This window comes from Ammospiza nelsoni, chromosome 7, assembly GCF_027579445.1.
Source record: "Ammospiza nelsoni isolate bAmmNel1 chromosome 7, bAmmNel1.pri, whole genome shotgun sequence".
In the NCBI taxonomy this organism is placed as follows: domain Eukaryota; kingdom Metazoa; phylum Chordata; class Aves; order Passeriformes; family Passerellidae; genus Ammospiza; species Ammospiza nelsoni.
Window position 1 is genome coordinate 9,398,143 of NC_080639.1, and position 19,143 is coordinate 9,417,285.

Here is a 19,143-nt window from a genome sequence, read left to right on the forward strand (position 1 = left end):
TTTTTATATTTAATCTAAATAGAAATCTAAATTGAAAGACTTAATCTTAACTTTCATTGTAAACCTTTTTCCAGACAAAATGGAAACGTTATTTCCCGTTCAGTAATTTTTGCTGAAAAGAATCTCTCACAAGAAATACAACAGAAACATAGAAGACATTTTTGTATCCCAGAAAATCATGCTGTGAGGGTATCTGCACTCATGGGCAGCTCTGCTATGAGAAGTTACCATATAGTTACCACTCTCATTTTAAAACTGTTTTTAACTTTTAAGTTTATGGTATAGATCTCACCCCACAAAACTGCTCAGCCTTAACTTTCTTAAGTGATGGCAGAGCTCACAACATCAGTGACTGGCAAGTCACATGAACTAACACTTTCAGGCTCTTTAACTAGAGAAGAATTACAAGAGAGAAGGAAGATTCTACTTACAGGGGCACCCTGTGGTCCAATTCGTCCTCTTTCTCCTGGCATTCCCCTAGGTCCCTTGAAGAAAGAACAAAAAGTGCATTATTCAGGAGTCATCATGTCAGAATAAAAAAGGGTTGGTTTTTTCACCCCTGCAGGAGTAACTTATCTTGTCCTATAGCAGAAAAGAAGTAGCAGCTCATAAAAATCCTTACAGCTTCACAGGCTTGCCCAGTGGAAATTTAATAAACTGTAATTTCTATTTTTCCCTTCCAACAGTATTTCCAGTTTTAAACACATTAGAATAAATTCTTTATATACTTACCAGTGACAATAATGTAACTTCTTTCACTAAATCTCATTCACAAATTAGATTACACTTCAGGGATATTACATTCTACACACAACATAGTGCTTCACAGAGAAATTCCATTATCTGATATCAGAAAGAAGCTTTACTTCCAGGAGCGCTGCTGAGAGTCAATTTTTGTCATGTAACACTACCCATGCATATTCAGTTGTCCAAAACCACATGTGAATGAAAATTATTCTAAAAAAAAGTTTCTCCTTTTCACTTCCAGGTCATGCATACTTATCCTCACCATAACCTCCAAAATCCTCTGTCAATGGTTTTCTTAGCCAGTTCATTCCTGATCTAAATTACTCCAGTTCTACCTCAGAGCAACCCAAGCCAGTATTTCTCACGTTGAAATCTCTCCATATGAGGCATCAACATGCAAAAGAAAACACTATCACCCTACACTTATGTGAGTTAGGAACCATCACCACACCTACAGCCAACTCTCTGCTGAGCCTTCTGATTTACCATTATTACCTATGTCTGTGAATGGAGGGGAGGAACAGCGTACAGTGGACCAAATTCACTGTCAGAGTAGCAGAAACCAAGCCTTCATGAAGATGAAGTTCAGCTCCACGAGCTCAAATACAAATATCAAAGCCCTGCAATTCCCACTGGCAGTAGTATTGACAATCACTACTGCAACACCCAATGCATGTGACACTCACTAGAGGACCTGTTGGACCCATGGCTCCCGTTGGTCCAGACTCTCCCTAGAAAAAGAAATGAAATTATTAGAGAAATGGGTTAAAGGAAAATTGAGTCACATCTACCCCTGTCCTCTGTGCTTATGTTGGACCTCAGGGGCAGCTTTGCACAGGTACCTGTGTGCATCACACCTGGTAAGGACACTGCTCCCCACTCTGATGGAAATGCCATCTTTATGTGTTCTCAGTGTTTATGTGTTCTCTGCCAAAACTGCTGCTGTTGTTGCCTCCACAGAAAGTGGTAGGCAATATTAGGAAAGAAGTCTTTTCTTACACAAACTCTCCTTAACTACTAATCTCACACTTAAATTTAGATTTTGGGAAGATTCACTTCATTTACTACTTTTTTAATCTAAAGGAATAATTCTCTCCCACATTCAATTATCACCTATGCCAGGCCAAAAATGTTTCAGCGTCAGAACTGATGAAAGTGGAAAAGCCTGAAAAAAGTGTTCTATTCTCCTTTAAAACATCTTTTAACCTATCTTGAAAGGACTGACTCCAGCTGGCTATCCTGCGTTACCACTGCTTTGATCTGAAGTTGTAAGAGTGGTGCAGTGCCAATGGAGATCAAAAATTCTGAGAATAAACTAATAAAACAGTCTGTTTGATTACAATACATCTCCTCTCCAATGCCTGTTTCTTTTAAGCCAATCTATCACAATTTAAAAGAGGAGAGTCAGGTTTTAGTTATGCATTATTTTATTTGGTTATATTAAAAAAAGTTCAACTTGGTCCCATAGAGCCAACAAGAACCATGAACTGTCCAAGTGGAGAACTGCAAGATGTGCATGGGCCCTTTGTTAACAGACTCTGCTCTTCAGTGTTACACACATGTCACAAATGGAGCACTCAGCTCACCCAGTGACCCCTCACAGGCCTAAAGCAGCCCCAGCTGCAGCTGGGACTGGCACCTTTGAATTCTATCCCCCACATAAAGGTCAGAGAGGGTACAAAGCTGTGTTCAAAAGATCTCCTGCCTTTCAGGATTTTGGTATTACACAAAACATGCTTAATCATTTATTTGTTTTGGCCATAAACATACCTTTGCTCCAGCTGCTCCAATTTCACCTTTTGGACCATCAAGGCCTTTCAATCCCTGTGAGTTATAAAAATATAAAGAAATTGTATTTATATATGTACACATAGAGAGCGGTCCCACTATTATTGCTAAAGTAACTTGATATTAAAGTATTAAGAATGGATCTGAGGTGGTAAGACTAAGAAAAGAAAAGATAAAGAAGAAAAAAACCAGATGGAATAAAAGTTTTTAAACATTTCCTAAATGGAAACCATTTGTAAAAGGTACATTTCCCTGGATTTGGTTTCCTTTTAAAAACAAAAAAGTTTTTTAAAAAAAATCCTAAAACAACAAGGAGGAGTCTCTGAGCCATAGGAAACCAATTTATTCCTCCCTGAAGTAAAATTCTGGCCAGAAAACTTGGTAATTTGTAATCACTCCATGTTGCAAACATATCCACCTCTCAAGTTCCCCACCCTAATGTAAGACTTGCCAACAAAGTGAGAGAACTGTCAGGTTTGCGCCTCCTGAAGCTTGGCAGGGCTCATGCAAGCTTCTTCCAGATTCCCAGAACATTTGAAATAGAGTAAAAAAGCACTGGAGCATGTAATACAAAGGTCAGCTTAAAGGGGAATTGTACTGATTTTCTGCAAGGTCCCCTTTCTCTCAAATGCCAGTATTTCTGCTACAGCTGCCTCGTCTGTAGTGTAGGCAAATTCTGCACAGATACAAAGAAAAATCTTCATTCTGAAAGTGCCAGAAAATATCATCTATATCAGAGGGAAACCTTGTCTCTTACCCGGTGACCCTTGAGACCTGGGAGACCAGGAGCACCAGGAAAGCCTCGAGGGCCCTAGGTAGGAAAAAAAAAAACACAAATATAATCCTGATTCTGCAGATAAACCCAGCAATCATGGTATTAACAGGGATAAGGGCAGCAGCAATACTAATATTGCTAACACTCCTTCACCTTCATCATAGTGAGGAACAGCATTTGAGCAGCTCACAGATGATACAGCCTTGAAGTTATTCTCAGCATGATACACATTTTCACTGATATTAAAAGCTTCATAATTTATATTGTTGTGTGATCAAAGTTCAAATTTCACCAAAATAATGAAATAAAATGAGTGGCAGGTCAAGTTTTGAGGGTTAATATGGACAAACATTAATTAGGCTGAGATCAAAATTCAGAGCAAACACTTAAAATGAACTAGAAACTTCGACCTGCAATCTGTACCTGTTCTTTCTTTCATACTATGTCAGTCCAGAAACATGATAAACAACTGCTACCAAAACATATTTAGCAACTAAACCAAAGCTCTCTTGCAATTAGCTTCCTACCAAATTTCTCTGGAAAAGCTAACAGAAGTGCCTTGTGTCAGAATATTGGCAATTCATACAAATCATACATGGATGAATTTAGAGCAGAAATCTCAGACAACAACAGTTATCCACTCAGCAACAAAGCAAACACCAGCCTGGAGCTTAGGAGTGAGCTAAGGACTTCAGATACTGAATGGCAGAACTTTGCACTCATAATTAAAAGCAATACTGATGAGTCACATCAGGATGAAGCAATAAGGAACAAGTATCATATGATGACAAATGATTATTCTGCTAAAATTTCAATTATCATGCTCTTACTGGAGATCCTGGAAATCCAGGCTCACCGGTTTGTCCCGGTCTACCAGGTTCACCCTAAGGAAAGAGAAAAGGAACACATTAAAAAAGGAGATTTGAAAATGGACTTTGTGTATCATTCTTCCACTCAAACAAATGAGGACATTCACATCAGTATTATGCACTCTCTTTGCTGTAACAATGTCAGTGACATAAATCAACTGCATATGTGCCTAGCAAATGAATATTAGACACATTAACTCACAAAGGGTTTTTAACCAAGAACTGGGAAAACTGAAGGCTGAACCCACAATGCATCCCAGTCATCAGGACATGGTGCTGCCACCTGGTTTTCCTGGGAATTAATGAGTCAACTTTCTGTCATCTTCACACAGAACATCAAATTGCTGTTATTTCCCACTGGAACAGCAATTTAAAACTACCTGCTTTGTAGCTTGTGACTCTCTTTCTGTTTAAATGTTTTAATACATGTATAAATTCTAGGACAGTGACTATTTTCTGTGTATTGCAATAGGAAAAACAATATGGTGAAATCAACAAGTATATTTTGAACAATAATCAAAGCCCACCAGAGTCACAGCCAAATATTCCTTTACATGCATCAGTCAGTTCAAATAAACCCAGGACACCAGAAAGCAGGAATATGAAAGGCTTCAAAAAAATAATTTCAGGTCAGAGAGAAGGCAAAGGGCTTCACAAATGCAATTAAAGACACCCAAACAAAGGAAATGGGGGAAGTTCTTAGAGCAGTGTCAAGATTTGACTTCCCTGCACTGAGAGTTAACTATTGCCAAGGAGTCTTAACCTTGTACAGTTTAATGGGAAGGTAGCTGTTACACAAATAATTTCTATAATAAAGTGGCATCTGCAGTTTTCTAACTAATTTCCAAGCTATAAATTACAGTTAGATGGATTTTGTGTGATTTGCAAACTACTAACATACACCCACCAGTAAGGTCTTGGGCTACTGTTGAGCAGTACATATACACCCATATAATATATAGAAAACATACATTTTACATATATATGTATGCATACATGGATAAAGAAAAAAATCAGTTAGGAACATAATCAATTATAATTTAAAAAATAAATTAAATACTAAAATCTTATCCGGACACACGTGTGTGCTGCCATTACAGCTCTTCTAACCCAACATGCAATCCCAAAAAAAAGGAGATGCCTCCAAGTGACTCCCTGTGATTTATTTTGAAGTTTGATTTCAAGAAAGATTATCTCAGTTAAGAACTTAGTGAGGCAAGAAATAGAGATGGTGCTAGACTTTAGGTATGATGATGACACATAAGGAAAAGAAAGGAGGGGTTGGGAAATGGTTGCCAAGATTAACAGCTGAGATGCTGGATTTAATGAGTACAATTACAAAGGAAAGCAGACAATAGTAGTTAGCACAGGCACATCTGCTGGTTAGTCACTGCCTCACAGATGCCAATGTTTGTTTTATTAAAAATAAAACAAGATACAAAGAATAACAAACTTACATCTTCACCAGGTTTGCCTGGAGGTCCCTCTGGTCCACGAGAACCAACTGGCCCCTAGGAAATAAATGTAGTTGTTGAGAAGTCAGTTTAGCCGTCATTTAAATATCTATTTACTCCATTTTAAAGTCTGGTTTTACAAAACCATATGTAGAAAAAGGAAGATTTTATGCCTAAGCACATTTGCTCAGCTTTGTGGTGCTCTTTCTAACCATCCTGACCCTAGAAAACCTGCATTGTATTATAAGAAAATACAGGATGGATTCTTTAGGAGAAAACCCCAAAACATTAAAAAACACAGTTGCTGTTTGCTTCAAATCTCTGGGTCTTGCTTTTACTTTTGAATCATTTTATGTACTCAAAAAAATTTTCATCATCCTTTGTGTAAGTTACACTATCAGGTCTGGTTTTACCAGTGCCTAACCGTTCTCAGGCCTGTGGTAGAAAAGTGAGAATGATTGTTTTTAATATAATCATTGCTATTCACATTCAAAAAATCTCAAATTCACTGATCCATGACAACATGCTTTGAACACCACAACTCTTCACTGAAGTTACTTAATAGTTACAGCTGAAACAACATGACAAAAATTCTGTTCTGAAATGAAAAAGTATAGCATATTTGCAATTCTGTTGTAGAAATGTTTGCATTTATTGGTCTTACCATAGGTCCTGGATCTCCAGGTTCACCAGGTGGGCCTGTGGGACCAGCACCACCCTAAAATTAACCAAAGATTAATACAGTTACAAATTCCAAAAGCAATTATAAGAATATAGTTTAAAATCCATGAGCAGGAAAATCACAGCCTATGGCTGAGAGTCTGGATTCTAATTCAGAACCAGTTCACATTTCCATAGGAGTGAAAGTTGGATACTAAAACCCCTCAAGCTGTAGATAAATCTTGTGCCATACACAAACCCCACTGGAAACTTAACACCATGCCAATAATGAAACAAGAACAGTCTCCATTTTCATTGCTGCTCACTCATTAAAAAAACTAGTTGGGTTAAACCCTGTTAAAGATCTAATAAACTGTTCTTTTGGAGCCCATTCCTGTGTATAGTGTCCATCTGGAGCAGAGCCCTTTTTTAAATTCTCTTCTGGATGAAGGTGCACTCAGCCACAAGTCACTGAGAATGGACACTGCCCCAGAGATGCACAAACCCCCCTCACCATGAGCTCTGCCTTCAGCTCTGGCCAATTTAATCCCCTCAGGTGAAGCACTCACTTGTTTTCCTTGGAGACCCTGAGGACCTCTTGGACCCACTGGACCCTGTTGAACACACAACTTGTTACACACTGGAAAACAACCTTTCCCAAGCAAGATTCACCCTACAAAGGGCAAAATGGCCTGATAGTCACCACCAGCATTTCTACAGCCTGAAAGGTTTCTACTCAGAAAATTGGCGTTATGAAACACAAACAGATGTTGAATGAAATCTTCAAAGTCCAAAAGCCACAGGAGTGTAATTTCATTAGCAGCTGAAAATATGGACTTGGCTGCTTCCTCCAACCTCCCAGTCTCTGGAATCACAATACCCAAACTGTCTGTCCAACTCCATGAAAAAAATGTAGTAACGAAATAAGAGTTGAGGGGAATAGTCTTCACTTGAAGGGAATGTCCTTACTCAGATGAATCTCATAATGGAATCAATGACAAAATAAATTAATCTTCTTGTTCTCAGTCAAGCTGAAAGGCAGTAATGAAAGGATGTGTTTAAATGTATCATACAAACCACCAAAAGAGCTTTCTAAATCATTGTGGTTAGTTACACAAAACTCAGATTGTCCCTTAGAAAATGCCATGGTACTTTTAGGAACAATCTCAAACCAATTCTAACTTGTAAAAAAAATATTATCTTACTTTTTAAAGTAATTATCTTGGTTCTAGGAATAAAAAAATATCTATAACAGACAACCACTCATTTTGACAGAAATTCGAGACTTATGTCCTTTAAAATTCAATATTTTTTTACTAACTTTTAAAAAGCAAATGTAGAAGAGTTATCAATGGACCATTAAAAAAAAAGCTAATGAACATTAGAAAAAAAAACATTCCTTCAGCTGTCAGTTACCCAGTTTACAAAGGAATGAAAAAAGAATGTCATATAACATGCCAAAGAGCGAGTGCCAACCAACTTTAGCAGACTATATGTAAGGCCATAGATATATTAACATTAAATTTAATCATATTTGAGAATGAGAAGAGGCAGTACAAGAGATGCAACACCTTGAGAAAAACTGAGTGAAAAGATTAAGCAAAACAATGAAAGGAACAAAGGAGGGTAGACTTGTGGAACAAACCAATTTATGTTCATAAAGCAAATTCACTGAAGAGAGACATTCATCATAAAGTTCTTTGAAGCAATCACTGCAAAAGTTAGTCCCAAGGTAAAGTATCAAATTATCTTTGGAACCTTTCATATGGCATTGGAACTGATTTTGAGCTACTAGTAGGGGCTTGGATAAGATTCAGGTGGGCAAACTCATGGGCAGTACAATCATTAAAGGATGGTTTCCTTCAGAATGGATGTTAAAAATATCAGCAAAGAGGGTACCAGTATTTCCAAGATATCAAATGTGAAGAGAGGTGTTATTAAGAAACAACCACAAGAGTTCCAGAAGAGATAACTTAGGGTGGTGAAACAGCTCTCACAGACAACAGAAAATTTCAGTGTCACCCTTAAGCCCCCAGGGCACTCAAAGTAAAGAGCATATCTAAATAGAGGGATGCCAGTGCAAAATCTGGGCCCACTGGGGAGACAGGAAGTCTGTCTTGAAACAACAAAGCACAGATTTGAGTTAACAGTTGGTTTTGAATGTAGTTTTTTTTAGTTATTACCAAAAAAACCCTGATTTGATGTCACATGTGAAAAGAAGATACATATTTGCTTATTCTGCTTTGTGTTATACCTGATAACTTCAGGTCACTCTGCAATGAGCTGGTTTTTTCTCCTGCACCTTACTGTTAGTAGCTACTAAATTTAACAGAAAAACACTTTTGTTCCCCAGGTACTGTGCAAAACTCTACTAGAATATATTGTACATCCAGGTTCAAGCGGGTCAGGTAGCTGTAGAGGATGAATTCCCTTTTGGCTTTTTGGACATGCACTCCACTTCCAGCATCTCTTACAGTACAGGGCTAATGTGGTCTTACCACTGCACCAGGCATCAGTCCCATCTGACTACCGAGTCCAGACTTCTCATCCAGTCCTGCCATCTGAGCTGAAAAGGGCTGGAAAAATAAGATGGGTGATTTTAGCTGTAAGTCATTGTGATGGTTTGTAAGGCAAAAATCCATGCAATCACATCTTCATCCTTTACCTTGCTTTTGCAGTGATAACAGGTCAATCCTGGTTTTAAATACTAAACCAAAATTTGTCTCTCCTGTAAATTTCAGGTGTTTAAAGCTTCAAAGATTTATGATTATTATTCTATTTCCACTTTAATATTAAACAAGTATAAAATGACCAAAAAAGAGGAAAGCCTCTCACTAAATTAATTACGTTTTTTCATGACTTACAAATCTAGACCAAAACTGCCATATTCCTTCATGTCTTCTAAGGCTTCCCTTTTTTTCACTTTTCATGCTTCAAGTTCAGAAATATCTTAAGATAAATGGAAATGTAACTGATTGCATGATGACAAATTAGAATCTTTTAACATCTTGGCCTTATCCAGCAAAGCTGAAAGCCACTGCTGTTCCTATCAATTAACAGAGACCAATGAGCTAGAGAAGGGAGAAACTTCGGTGTCCTCCTTCTTATGCAAGCAAATAGTTGAAATCAAGAGTTTTATTTTGCTTCATTCAGAGCCAGAGCCTCATTCACAGCAGGCCAGAGCTTACAGGGGCTGAGAACTAGCAACAGCTCAAATGTAGATTCAAATCTCCCAACATTTACAGTTAGTTCTTCATTAGATTGGTCCCCAAACACATTTTCTAAAGGTTGGAGATTGCCTGAGGTCAGAGACAGGAATACAAACAAAAAAGGTCTTAGATTTCCAGCCACACCTTTTCTCCATATTTTCTGTGGAATTCTATGTAGGATAACAGCCTAGCATCCATTATGGTGCTTCTGTGATTCTAAGAGATTCCTGTGTGCTGCAGATATTTACTTGGGCTGAGTCTGCTGGACTCAGAACTGCTGGGAAATGTGTCTAGGTCATGAAATGCTGCCCAAAGTTGCAAGCTATTGGCCTAACATGAATATTGCAGATTTTTGTCACTATTACTATTGTTTTCAGTAACATCTCAGGAACAATGGAATGAGAATCATAACAGGCGTCAAAACAGCAATAAATGTGTAACTGATTACACTTGATAAAGTCAAATATGTATTTAATTATCAACCATAATTAGTATCCAATAGAGGGAGGAGGAGAAAAAAGTTTTGCAGAATACCTTATCTGTATCTATGAGGCTGGTTAGGACTTCTTTCACAAACAATTTCTCAATCTTCTCAGTGTTTGTCTGAATATTTCCAGCAAGAAGTATTATCAATCACATTTCAGTTTCTCTCATTAGTTATTTCTAATTCATTTATCTTAATTTTCACTTTTCTATGTTCCTAATTTGGTGCACTCATTTCCTCTGTATTATTGCTCAGATGCCTTGGATGGTGGAAGTAGAAGAACCCTTGTAGTGGTTCTAGATTAGGGCAGTTTGGCTTTGCTAGATGCTAAACCGGCTGTGAAAGGTGCATCCTTTCCCAGGCTTCTCACATTGAGCTTGTCCCAGTTTTTGGCAGAATTTACTGCCCCTCATGACTGGCAGACAGAAGTGTGGGCACAGCATTTCATGGTCACAGAACCAAAGGCAAGTCACCATTTATATCACATGGATCTGGTCTAACACTTCACTTTGAGCTACAGCAAATGTAAACTTACCCTGCTTATTCCATCTGGTCCTGGGTGAGTGGGATGCCCTGGAGGACCAGGGTCACCAGGCTGGCCAGGGATACCAGGTTCCCCATCAATCCCTTGAGGACCACGAGGACCCTATAAAGAAAATCAGGAATGCCAGTAGTGTGCAAAGGTATTCACTGAAATCATTGTAACAGGCAAACACCTGCCTCTTTGGGATAAATCTGCATTTCTACAGAAAGATCTTCAAAAAAACAACATCCCTAAGCTCTCTTCCCACCTTCAGATCAGAAGCACTGACTGAAATTTATCATGAATTAAACACTGAAGTAAACTGTAGTAATTTCTATCACAGGGTTTTTTAGAAACTCAGGCTTTCGATCATTCCACTCTAGAGTATATTATTCCTGAAAAAGTTTTGGCTTTGCTCCCTGTATAGAATGAAGTTAATTCACTTCTAAAATGAGTACACCTCAGGTAAGTGTAAATATACATAGAGGCTTAAGAAACTCGAGAGTTATGCTGGATTTTTAAAGCCTACTTGACATCATGAATGGTTTCGCCAGTTCATAGCACTGTTGAATTCTCATCCCAGTTGTAATGCCAGATATGCAAGGAAAGTTACCTGGTGTTGAAGTCACCTCTAGCCAGTATTTACAGAATAGGTTAGAGCCCATCCTGTAGCTCTCATTTTAATGTGTCTCCCACTTTTAATTCCTAAACTGCACTCAGCTCGTATAAGAACTAAAATTAAATATGTAGGCAGCTAATAAAACATTAGCTGAACAAAATGAGTAGTAATAGGATCGATATAGACATGCTTCAGTCATAAATACAGACTTTAAAGTGCTTGTTACTACTCTTCTTCATTAGAATAAAATTCTTGACCAAGGCAAGGAAAAGTTTTAAACTATGTAATGAGCTCTGCCATTTTAAGGATCCTTGAACATAAAATTTTAAAAGCCTGGCTCACTGAGTCATCTTTTCAAACACAATTAACAATCAGATTGCCAGAATTTCCATGAGGTGAGGACTGTGTCTGCAACACATTTCAGTGGAATTTATGTCTCAAGTGGTAAGGTTTGAACTAGTATGGCTCACAGAAGGAGCAGTGAATAGATAGTATTCTGAACAAATGAGAAGGTCTGTGCATGTTGGATGGAAGAGAAGGTTTCAGCACAAAACTTCATTCTTAAATGTATCTATTATAAACACAAGTTCACACTGCCAAACCTAAAAGTCCTTACTGTCCCAAGGAGGAAAAGAATGAGATACCTTATTTGTTTGTTCTCAAAACAAAAAGAAAACAAAGCTAAGCATTAGAGAAAAAACCTACAAAACCACAGCTGGCTATAAAGAATTTGGCAAGTCTATGTCTTTGCTGATTTTCAATACCCACACAAAACACCTTAACAAAATCTAATAGATAAAAAAGCCTTTTTAAAATTCTTTTTACAAAAGGACCTACTTTTTAGTCACCAAAACTCAAGGTGTTTCAAGAGCAAAAATGCAACTACTTACCTCAAAAAGTAAGTAACTAGTGGTATATAACCAGTTTGGTGGGTTTTTAATAAAACATTGATTATAATTTTATTTATTTTGCACCATTTATATATTCATAGGTATAGAAAAAAGCCCTTTCATTTTCTTTCACTAGTTGAAAGTCAATGAGGTTTAAAAAAAAAAATTGAAGAGGAAAAAGGAAAAATATTCTCACAAATGCCACGAGGTGGCACCCTTTAAACACAATTGTCTCATTCTGTTCCATCGCTGCTGCTGGTCAGGAAACAATTAAAGGTTTTGCTTGTAATAAAATAAAAGGAAAAAGAAGCTCACGGTAGGACACTCCCAAATTTCTATTTACTTAAACTGCTACTGCAAGTAAAATTGAGTGTAAATCCACATGGAAAGAAAAACATATGAATGAGTCTGAGGATGTCCAAGTTTATTTTCTGTCCTCAAAAGACCATTTGTTAACAACTAAAATGTCATCATGGTCCAAAGCTCCCCCTCCCTAGATGCATTCTGAAAATGCAGCCATACTATTCCCTAGCTGTCTTTCACTGTTACACTAACAAAGAATCTGGTGTAAAAAGTATGCTAATATTTCTGAATCCTTTTACATCCAAGGGTCCTGCTTTTGTAAAAGGTGGGGATCCACAGCAAGGTTGAGTTCTTTCTGCTCACTAGTCAGCAGGAGCCTGACTTTAAAGAACAACGAAAAACAATCTGAAGAAATAAACAAACAGCTTGGAAATGTGCTTAGTGCACTAGCAACGTCCCCAGTCAGTAACGTATTTAACCAGATTAATTTTACAAGAGCAGTCTTCTGTACAAGATTATCTGCTCCATGAGGGGTTTTTTTCATAATATAAACTGCAGGTGTGAGCTAACATTTATTTTCCACAAGTAAAAATAAACCCCTGCACTAACAGTCTGTCTCAGTGCTCTTGGTCTCAGACCCACACTCTGGCATACACACAGCTCATCAGAACCTATGATGGAACTTTGCAAAGAAGATGACTGCTTGATGATCCTGTGTTATTCCTTGAAAGCTGAATAATAACCTGTGTCAAAAGGACTCAAAGCCATTTACAGCCTTTTGGGATTTTAGGTGCTTGTGGACACCACTCTCTAGAGAAAAAAAGGTATGCATGGCAGGGAATCAGAATTTATTTAGAATCTCATTGGCAATACTGCACATTAGGAAAGCACATCAGACACAGCCTCATTCAAAAAACACAAGTCAAGATTTCTCTGTGCACCCCAAGACTGCACAAGGACTCCCAGAGTTCTATTAAGCATTTTGATACTCCTGACAAATGTCTTCTGGAGATCTGAAGAGCAGCAGTGGCTTGGCAAGCATCTCAAAGAGGCTGCACATTTCCTGCACTGCATTAACAATGTCATTGCCACCTCCAGACAACAGGCACACGCTGGAAACAGGGCAAGGGAGTCTGGGTTAGGCCTATGCCTAATCTCAGTATTGGCTTGCTCTCTCCTGAGGGGTAGGAAAATATCCACATTAAAATTACAATGATTCGACTCTCAAATCTGCTTTTAGCAGCTTCTGTTCTTCAATCTAGCTTTTTGAAAAGGAACATGTCATCTGGGGTATTTTCAAGCACTCCTTTTTGGCCTTTCTGTGGTTCTCCACATGCAGACACTGAAATTCCCTTATGAAGTCTTTATTTCCACTGAGCAATCCTGGTTACATTATTCACCAGCATACCAACAAATGTAGTCACATATTAACTCCTGCTAACTTCTGAGCTTTCTGCAGTGCTCTGAGCCACACAGCTCACACTGCTTCTGCTGCACAGCAGTCACCAGCAAGCAGCCATCGAGTCCTAATCAAGGGAATGTGATGTTCTAGTTCTGTCTGAGAATGTTTGTTGAGAAAGTATGGCTGTGGAGGAATTACTGCTAAACCTCTGTCCATTTCTCAAAATATTCAGGTTTCAATCTACCCCAGCAATGATGAAGTACAAATGTTTTCCTCTTCGTTACCTGATTCCTGGAAAATACGAGGACAGTTTTGGTAACTCTAGAAGACACAGAGACAGTTTAAAGCCATTTAATCTTTTGAAGTTGCTTCAGGTACTTTATTTCTGAGATATTTAATAACTTACAGGTCTTCCCTTTGGTCCTCGTTCTCCTCGTGGACCTTGTGAGCCTGGAGGTCCCTAAAAGAAAGACCAGAAATATTAAGTCTCTTTTAAACTATTTAATGATTAAAAAAACTCTGAAAATATGAAATCCAATGCTTATTTGAAAATTAATTTGTCAGTCTTTTCCTACATCATCACGAAGACAACAGCTATAATAACCAAGTATTCAATATTTCTTCTCAAGTGGACATTGCCTGAAGGGAGTAGAACCATGATGCAGAGATCTACCAAATGGTTTCCATCTCTTGTGTGCTCCACAGGTTAATCCATCAAAGGTTTTCTGAATGCTGGGTTTGAGACACTCTCCCTACTTGTCCAGGACTGCTCTGTGCTCAGCCACAGCATGGACCATCCTGCAGCTCCTCCTGCTCCTGCCTGGTCCTGGATGGAGAGGCATTCACCCAGTACTAAGACCTTAGATGTCCATGTGCTACAAGCACACACCCATTCTGCTCTGGGCATGGGTTGACCTGACACTGGTACAAACATCCTATCATCTTCTCGCCTCCTCAGAGCCAATGGCTCTGCAGATAGCACCCACTGAGGCGTGGAAGAATCCAGAATCCTCCTTCACATCACCCTCCCAACACAAAGCAGTCATGGCAGGCAGTGGCAGATGCCTCATCAGAGAAGCAGAAGATCAAAAAGTACTCACGGCTGGTCCCGGGCGGCCTCGTATGCCTGAAACCTAGAGCAGGGAACATAAATTAAAGTCACCACTAGTCATGGCTACATCTGTCCTCACTGCCCTACAGAAAATCAGTCCTTGAAAAGCACATAGCAAGGCAGGACATTAAAGTACCAAGTAAGTTAAAAGGCTTTTTAGGGAAAGGGAGAAAAAAATGTGGTAAATATAATGTGCACTAGTTATCTTTTTCCAGTTTGGAGTCTTTTTATTAGCAATGTGAGCAAAATCTTAGAGGTATCACTGCTCCTCTAAAAAAGATTAAATAAATAAGTGAATTACAACTGTTTAGGTTGAAATTATTGATTATTTAAATCTGTTTGACTTAACACTAGAAAGGAATAAATAGGTAATGAAATTATATTTCTCCCCTTTCTAGATACTAACTTACCATTACACTTCTACAAAAATCTAACCATAAAAATAATTATGGCAGAAGAACTAACAAATAACAGGAATTTCTAATTTTACATATGTGAAACAGCATACTAATTCTACTACTTTCATTCCTAAGCTGTACGGTTTTGTTGTATTTACTTCATTACTGCAATTCTGCTTTAAATTGTATTTACTTCATTACTGCAATTCTGCATACTGCTTTAAAGCACTAATATGTGCACTTCTAGGATGTGCTGATGGATGAAGAAAATAGTGACTTACAGGTGGCACTATTCCAGGTTCTCCTTTTTGTCCCTGTAGGAAAAAGACACCAGAACATCAGATGCCTGAAAAGAAGTGCAAGTACAATTACCAGTACCAGTTTCAGCAATACTATCTCTGTGACTCTGATAAGAGTAAGGCTTCCTTAAAAATACAACAAGACTCAATTAAAAGTACCTGTGACAAATAATCCATGTGATTTTAATGACTATGGACACTGATTAAATGATGGCCATAAATTAACATTATCCTCTAGCTGCATAACATACAAAGAAGAATTAAACTAAAAAAGTATGAAACTTTTCTGTTAGAACTGCTAGAAAGTGCTAGAAAGTAGCACTGTTGTTTGGATGATTCATGTGAAATACAGAGCCTAGAGCAGCTTTTAGATTCCATTTCTTCAAGGTACTAAATTAAATAGGTATCATCAAATCCATGGATATAGAAATCCATCTATAGCCTAGGGACAGGTTATGATACAATGATATTGCATAGCTTCAGAGTGAAGGACAACAGCAATTGACAATTGACTTTTCTTTGAGCTGAATGTGTTGACAATGATTACATCAAATAACTGGGTTTAGACCTACTGGTGGTAACTGGTTTCTTAAGGAAAAAAAGGGGGCTTTGCAAAGATAAAAAATGTCCTGCCTTGCTCATCAAGGAATAAATATAAGGTGGGTACAGTGCATTTATTTCCATAAACTAAAAGTTATGGATCATCTAAAAGTTATTTCAATTATTTCTTGCAGTTGCTTACTATCTTAGAGGCCTATTTATGGGAATGCCTTTTCATTTCTTCTGTAAGAGCAGGTCTTCCCTTTGTTAAACTGCACACAATGGGAGAAGCTGCCCACAGAACCATGACTCTGGGCAAGGACACACGACTCCAATGCCACCTCCTGCCCACTGGGCAGCTCAGCCTCAGCACAAAAACCAGCTGCAAGCTTTAACAGTTCAGCATCTCCTGACACAATGGTCCCTTCCCTCAGCCTGTGGCACTGCTAGAGGTGACACAACCAAACTACTCCAACTGGAATGCCTTTGATGTAGACAGCAGGGATTTTCAGCCAGGGGATTCTCTATATTAAGATCTGGATTTCTGCCTGCATCCCAATGTTTTTTTCATGTGGACTGCAATCTCCCTAGCCTCCAAGGAAGGCCAAGAAAAAGAACTACATGTTTTTAACAGAGATTATGTGTATCTTTTGTGATATGCTTCAAGGAGATGCATGGGAGTCTTTTAATGGTAGTAATACATTACAAAATACGTAAAGGAAATCTTACCTTTCTTCCTCTACCTATGAGAAAGGACAAAAGAAGAGAAGAGAAGAAATTAGTGATTTTACTCTGAGAGAGAGAATACACTAAGAGTTGAGTGAAGGTGTTGCAGCTAGAGTTATCCCTGATCCTGGAGGCAGAGGGGATGGAGCATTACCTACAGGGAGCTGGGAGGGTTCCCAAGGACACACATACTCCCTGGTCCAGGTGTGAAGAATCACAACACTGTGCAAAAATGTCCTCTAATTCTCAGCCTTTTTCCTCATTGCACAGAGTAACAAAAAACACTTTGGGAAAGCAGAGTATCTTGTGGAGGATTGTCAGATGCTGGCCTAATGACTGACAGGAAGTCAAGGGAAGCTTTATTGCCGATTCCAACAATAACTGTTGATGGATCCACAACATATTACATGGTATTTTTCAGAAGACAGAGTTCACAGAGGGATTTTTGGCTTTTTTTTTTTTTTTGTAGAAAGCATCTGCACTACCACGGAGGTGCATCCAGAGCCATATAGCCATACTCATGCCCACAAAAATCCCTCAGAAGAATATTTTATAAATGCCTCAAATAACAATAAGGAATTTGGGAATGTATCCATACTGCTTTTATATTTGCTGGGTGCACTCTGCTGGTGTTGGCCCAATGCCTCCCAAAACAGAGCAGGATGCACTATCTATTTATTAATGCTCACCACATCTTGCTACACTGCTCAATTACAAAAGTCTCTGCTTTTGTCTTTATCTCTACTTTGTTCAATATTAAGCTGTTCAACAGCAATTATATCTTCTGAAGAAATTAATTGTTATGCATTGAATGTAGCTCTAATAATTCAATACACAGTGTTATGTAGCTTTAATTGCAAGGTGAAAATTTTTCTTTTAGGAAAATTGAGGGGGGATTCCTTTATCTAAGTTTGTCCAGGAAGAAAAGACTTAATCCTTTAGGTATATAACAGAAAATATGCAAATAGGGAGTCAGTAATACTTCATGCTTCTTTTATATCTCACAAAAGGATGTTTTCACTTTGGGAAAACATTTTATATTGACTCAGTTTACATTTATTAGAGGGTCCCTGAATTGAGCATTTGAAAGAATGCACTTATTATCTATAGGTATGTTTTCAATATTTATATATCTTAATATGTTTATTATATATACTTATCTTTCAGTTTCAGATGAACCACAAAAAGAAGCCAGAATTCAACCTCCTCAAAACATCAAGACATTTCAGATCAACCTTTTAGCTCTAAAGCCATTTGGACTTATATGAGACTCATAGTCCAAAGCAAACTGTTTTGAGTTGGCTATGAGGCAGTCCAAGAGGGATGATAATTGCCAAGTAAATGCTATTTTCAGGCTTAAATTTTCACCATAAAAACAGCTTTAGGAACTTCAGTATCACAAAGTTCCTAGTTCTTTGGGCTGCCTCTCCTCTCAAACTAGAGAAGGCTCTTACCTATGGTGGGGTCAAAGTCCCGTGGTGTGTGAGGACACACAGGACAGCACTCTCCCGGGGGCACCTGGGGGTTCTCACACTCCAGCAGGTCCTGACACTGGATTTCATCGCAAAGAATAGCTCCATTGTCACAGACACAGATTTGGCACGGTGAGGGCTTCCAAATATCCCTGTTCAGGTACATCTGGCCATTCTGAGTGCAGGCTATTTCTTCACCATCTTCTCCTGGGACAGAGAAAAGAATATACAACACATTTTCCAACCATGAAATTGAAGGAATAGGACTGGACAAGGAAGGAGCTCATCTGGAGATGAGAAGCAGCATTACATACAGAGAATATGACAGACCTGCATAGCTAAAGCTGATGTTAAGGACTTTTAAGAAATGTGTCTTTCTTCTTTTATCACCTTATTTCTTGATCAAAAAGAAGTAAAATAGAGTCCCCAGTTTCCCCACACTATCAAAGGAACTTTGCCTCATGCGTCTTTGGATGTCATTCTGCTCAGTGGGGTGTCACCTCTACTCTGAGGAGCTCCTGCCAATTCCCTGCTCTGTGTAAGTGCTGAGCACAGCTCATTGCAGAGGTCTGACATGGGACAAGAACCTGTGACTTCTGTCCGGAACAGCACAGGCTGCCTGCTCCCTGCTGGCCTACACAGCCAGATGGGACAGGGCTCAACAGACCCAGCAGCAGCTGGGGGAAAGAAAAAAGACCATCCCATTTATTGAGTGAGGTTTATTTATTGGCGTGGGGGAATACCAGAACTGAGAATCAAATCTTCCAAACAGGACAGCCAGCCTCTGTCCAGAGGCAACAGCAGCACCCAGTGCAGTGGTACTTGCAGCAGGGTCTCCAGCTGAGTAACAAGAGGCTCCTCACATGATTTATGT

The 19,143-nt window shown here is 38.6% G+C and overlaps 1 protein-coding gene across 2 annotated transcripts in view; it reads right to left on the minus strand.

Moving 5' to 3' along the window:
- COL5A2 (collagen type V alpha 2 chain) overlaps positions 1-19,143 on the minus strand; it is a 96,999-nt gene that overhangs the window by 28,758 nt on the left and 49,098 nt on the right. For both annotated transcript variants that reach the window (XM_059475668.1, XM_059475666.1), the window contains exons 2-16: positions 18,252-18,476; positions 16,801-16,814; positions 15,514-15,546; positions 14,824-14,856; positions 14,130-14,183; positions 10,522-10,632; positions 8,792-8,869; positions 6,863-6,907; positions 6,298-6,351; positions 5,637-5,690; positions 4,141-4,194; positions 3,293-3,346; positions 2,518-2,571; positions 1,434-1,478; positions 432-485 (exon numbers count right to left, since the gene is read on the minus strand). In XM_059475668.1, coding sequence (XP_059331651.1) covers positions 432-485; positions 1,434-1,478; positions 2,518-2,571; positions 3,293-3,346; positions 4,141-4,194; positions 5,637-5,690; positions 6,298-6,351; positions 6,863-6,907; positions 8,792-8,869; positions 10,522-10,632; positions 14,130-14,183; positions 14,824-14,856; positions 15,514-15,546; positions 16,801-16,814; positions 18,252-18,476 — 962 coding nt within the window. The remainder of the gene's footprint in view (positions 1-431; positions 486-1,433; positions 1,479-2,517; positions 2,572-3,292; positions 3,347-4,140; positions 4,195-5,636; positions 5,691-6,297; positions 6,352-6,862; positions 6,908-8,791; positions 8,870-10,521; positions 10,633-14,129; positions 14,184-14,823; positions 14,857-15,513; positions 15,547-16,800; positions 16,815-18,251; positions 18,477-19,143) is intronic.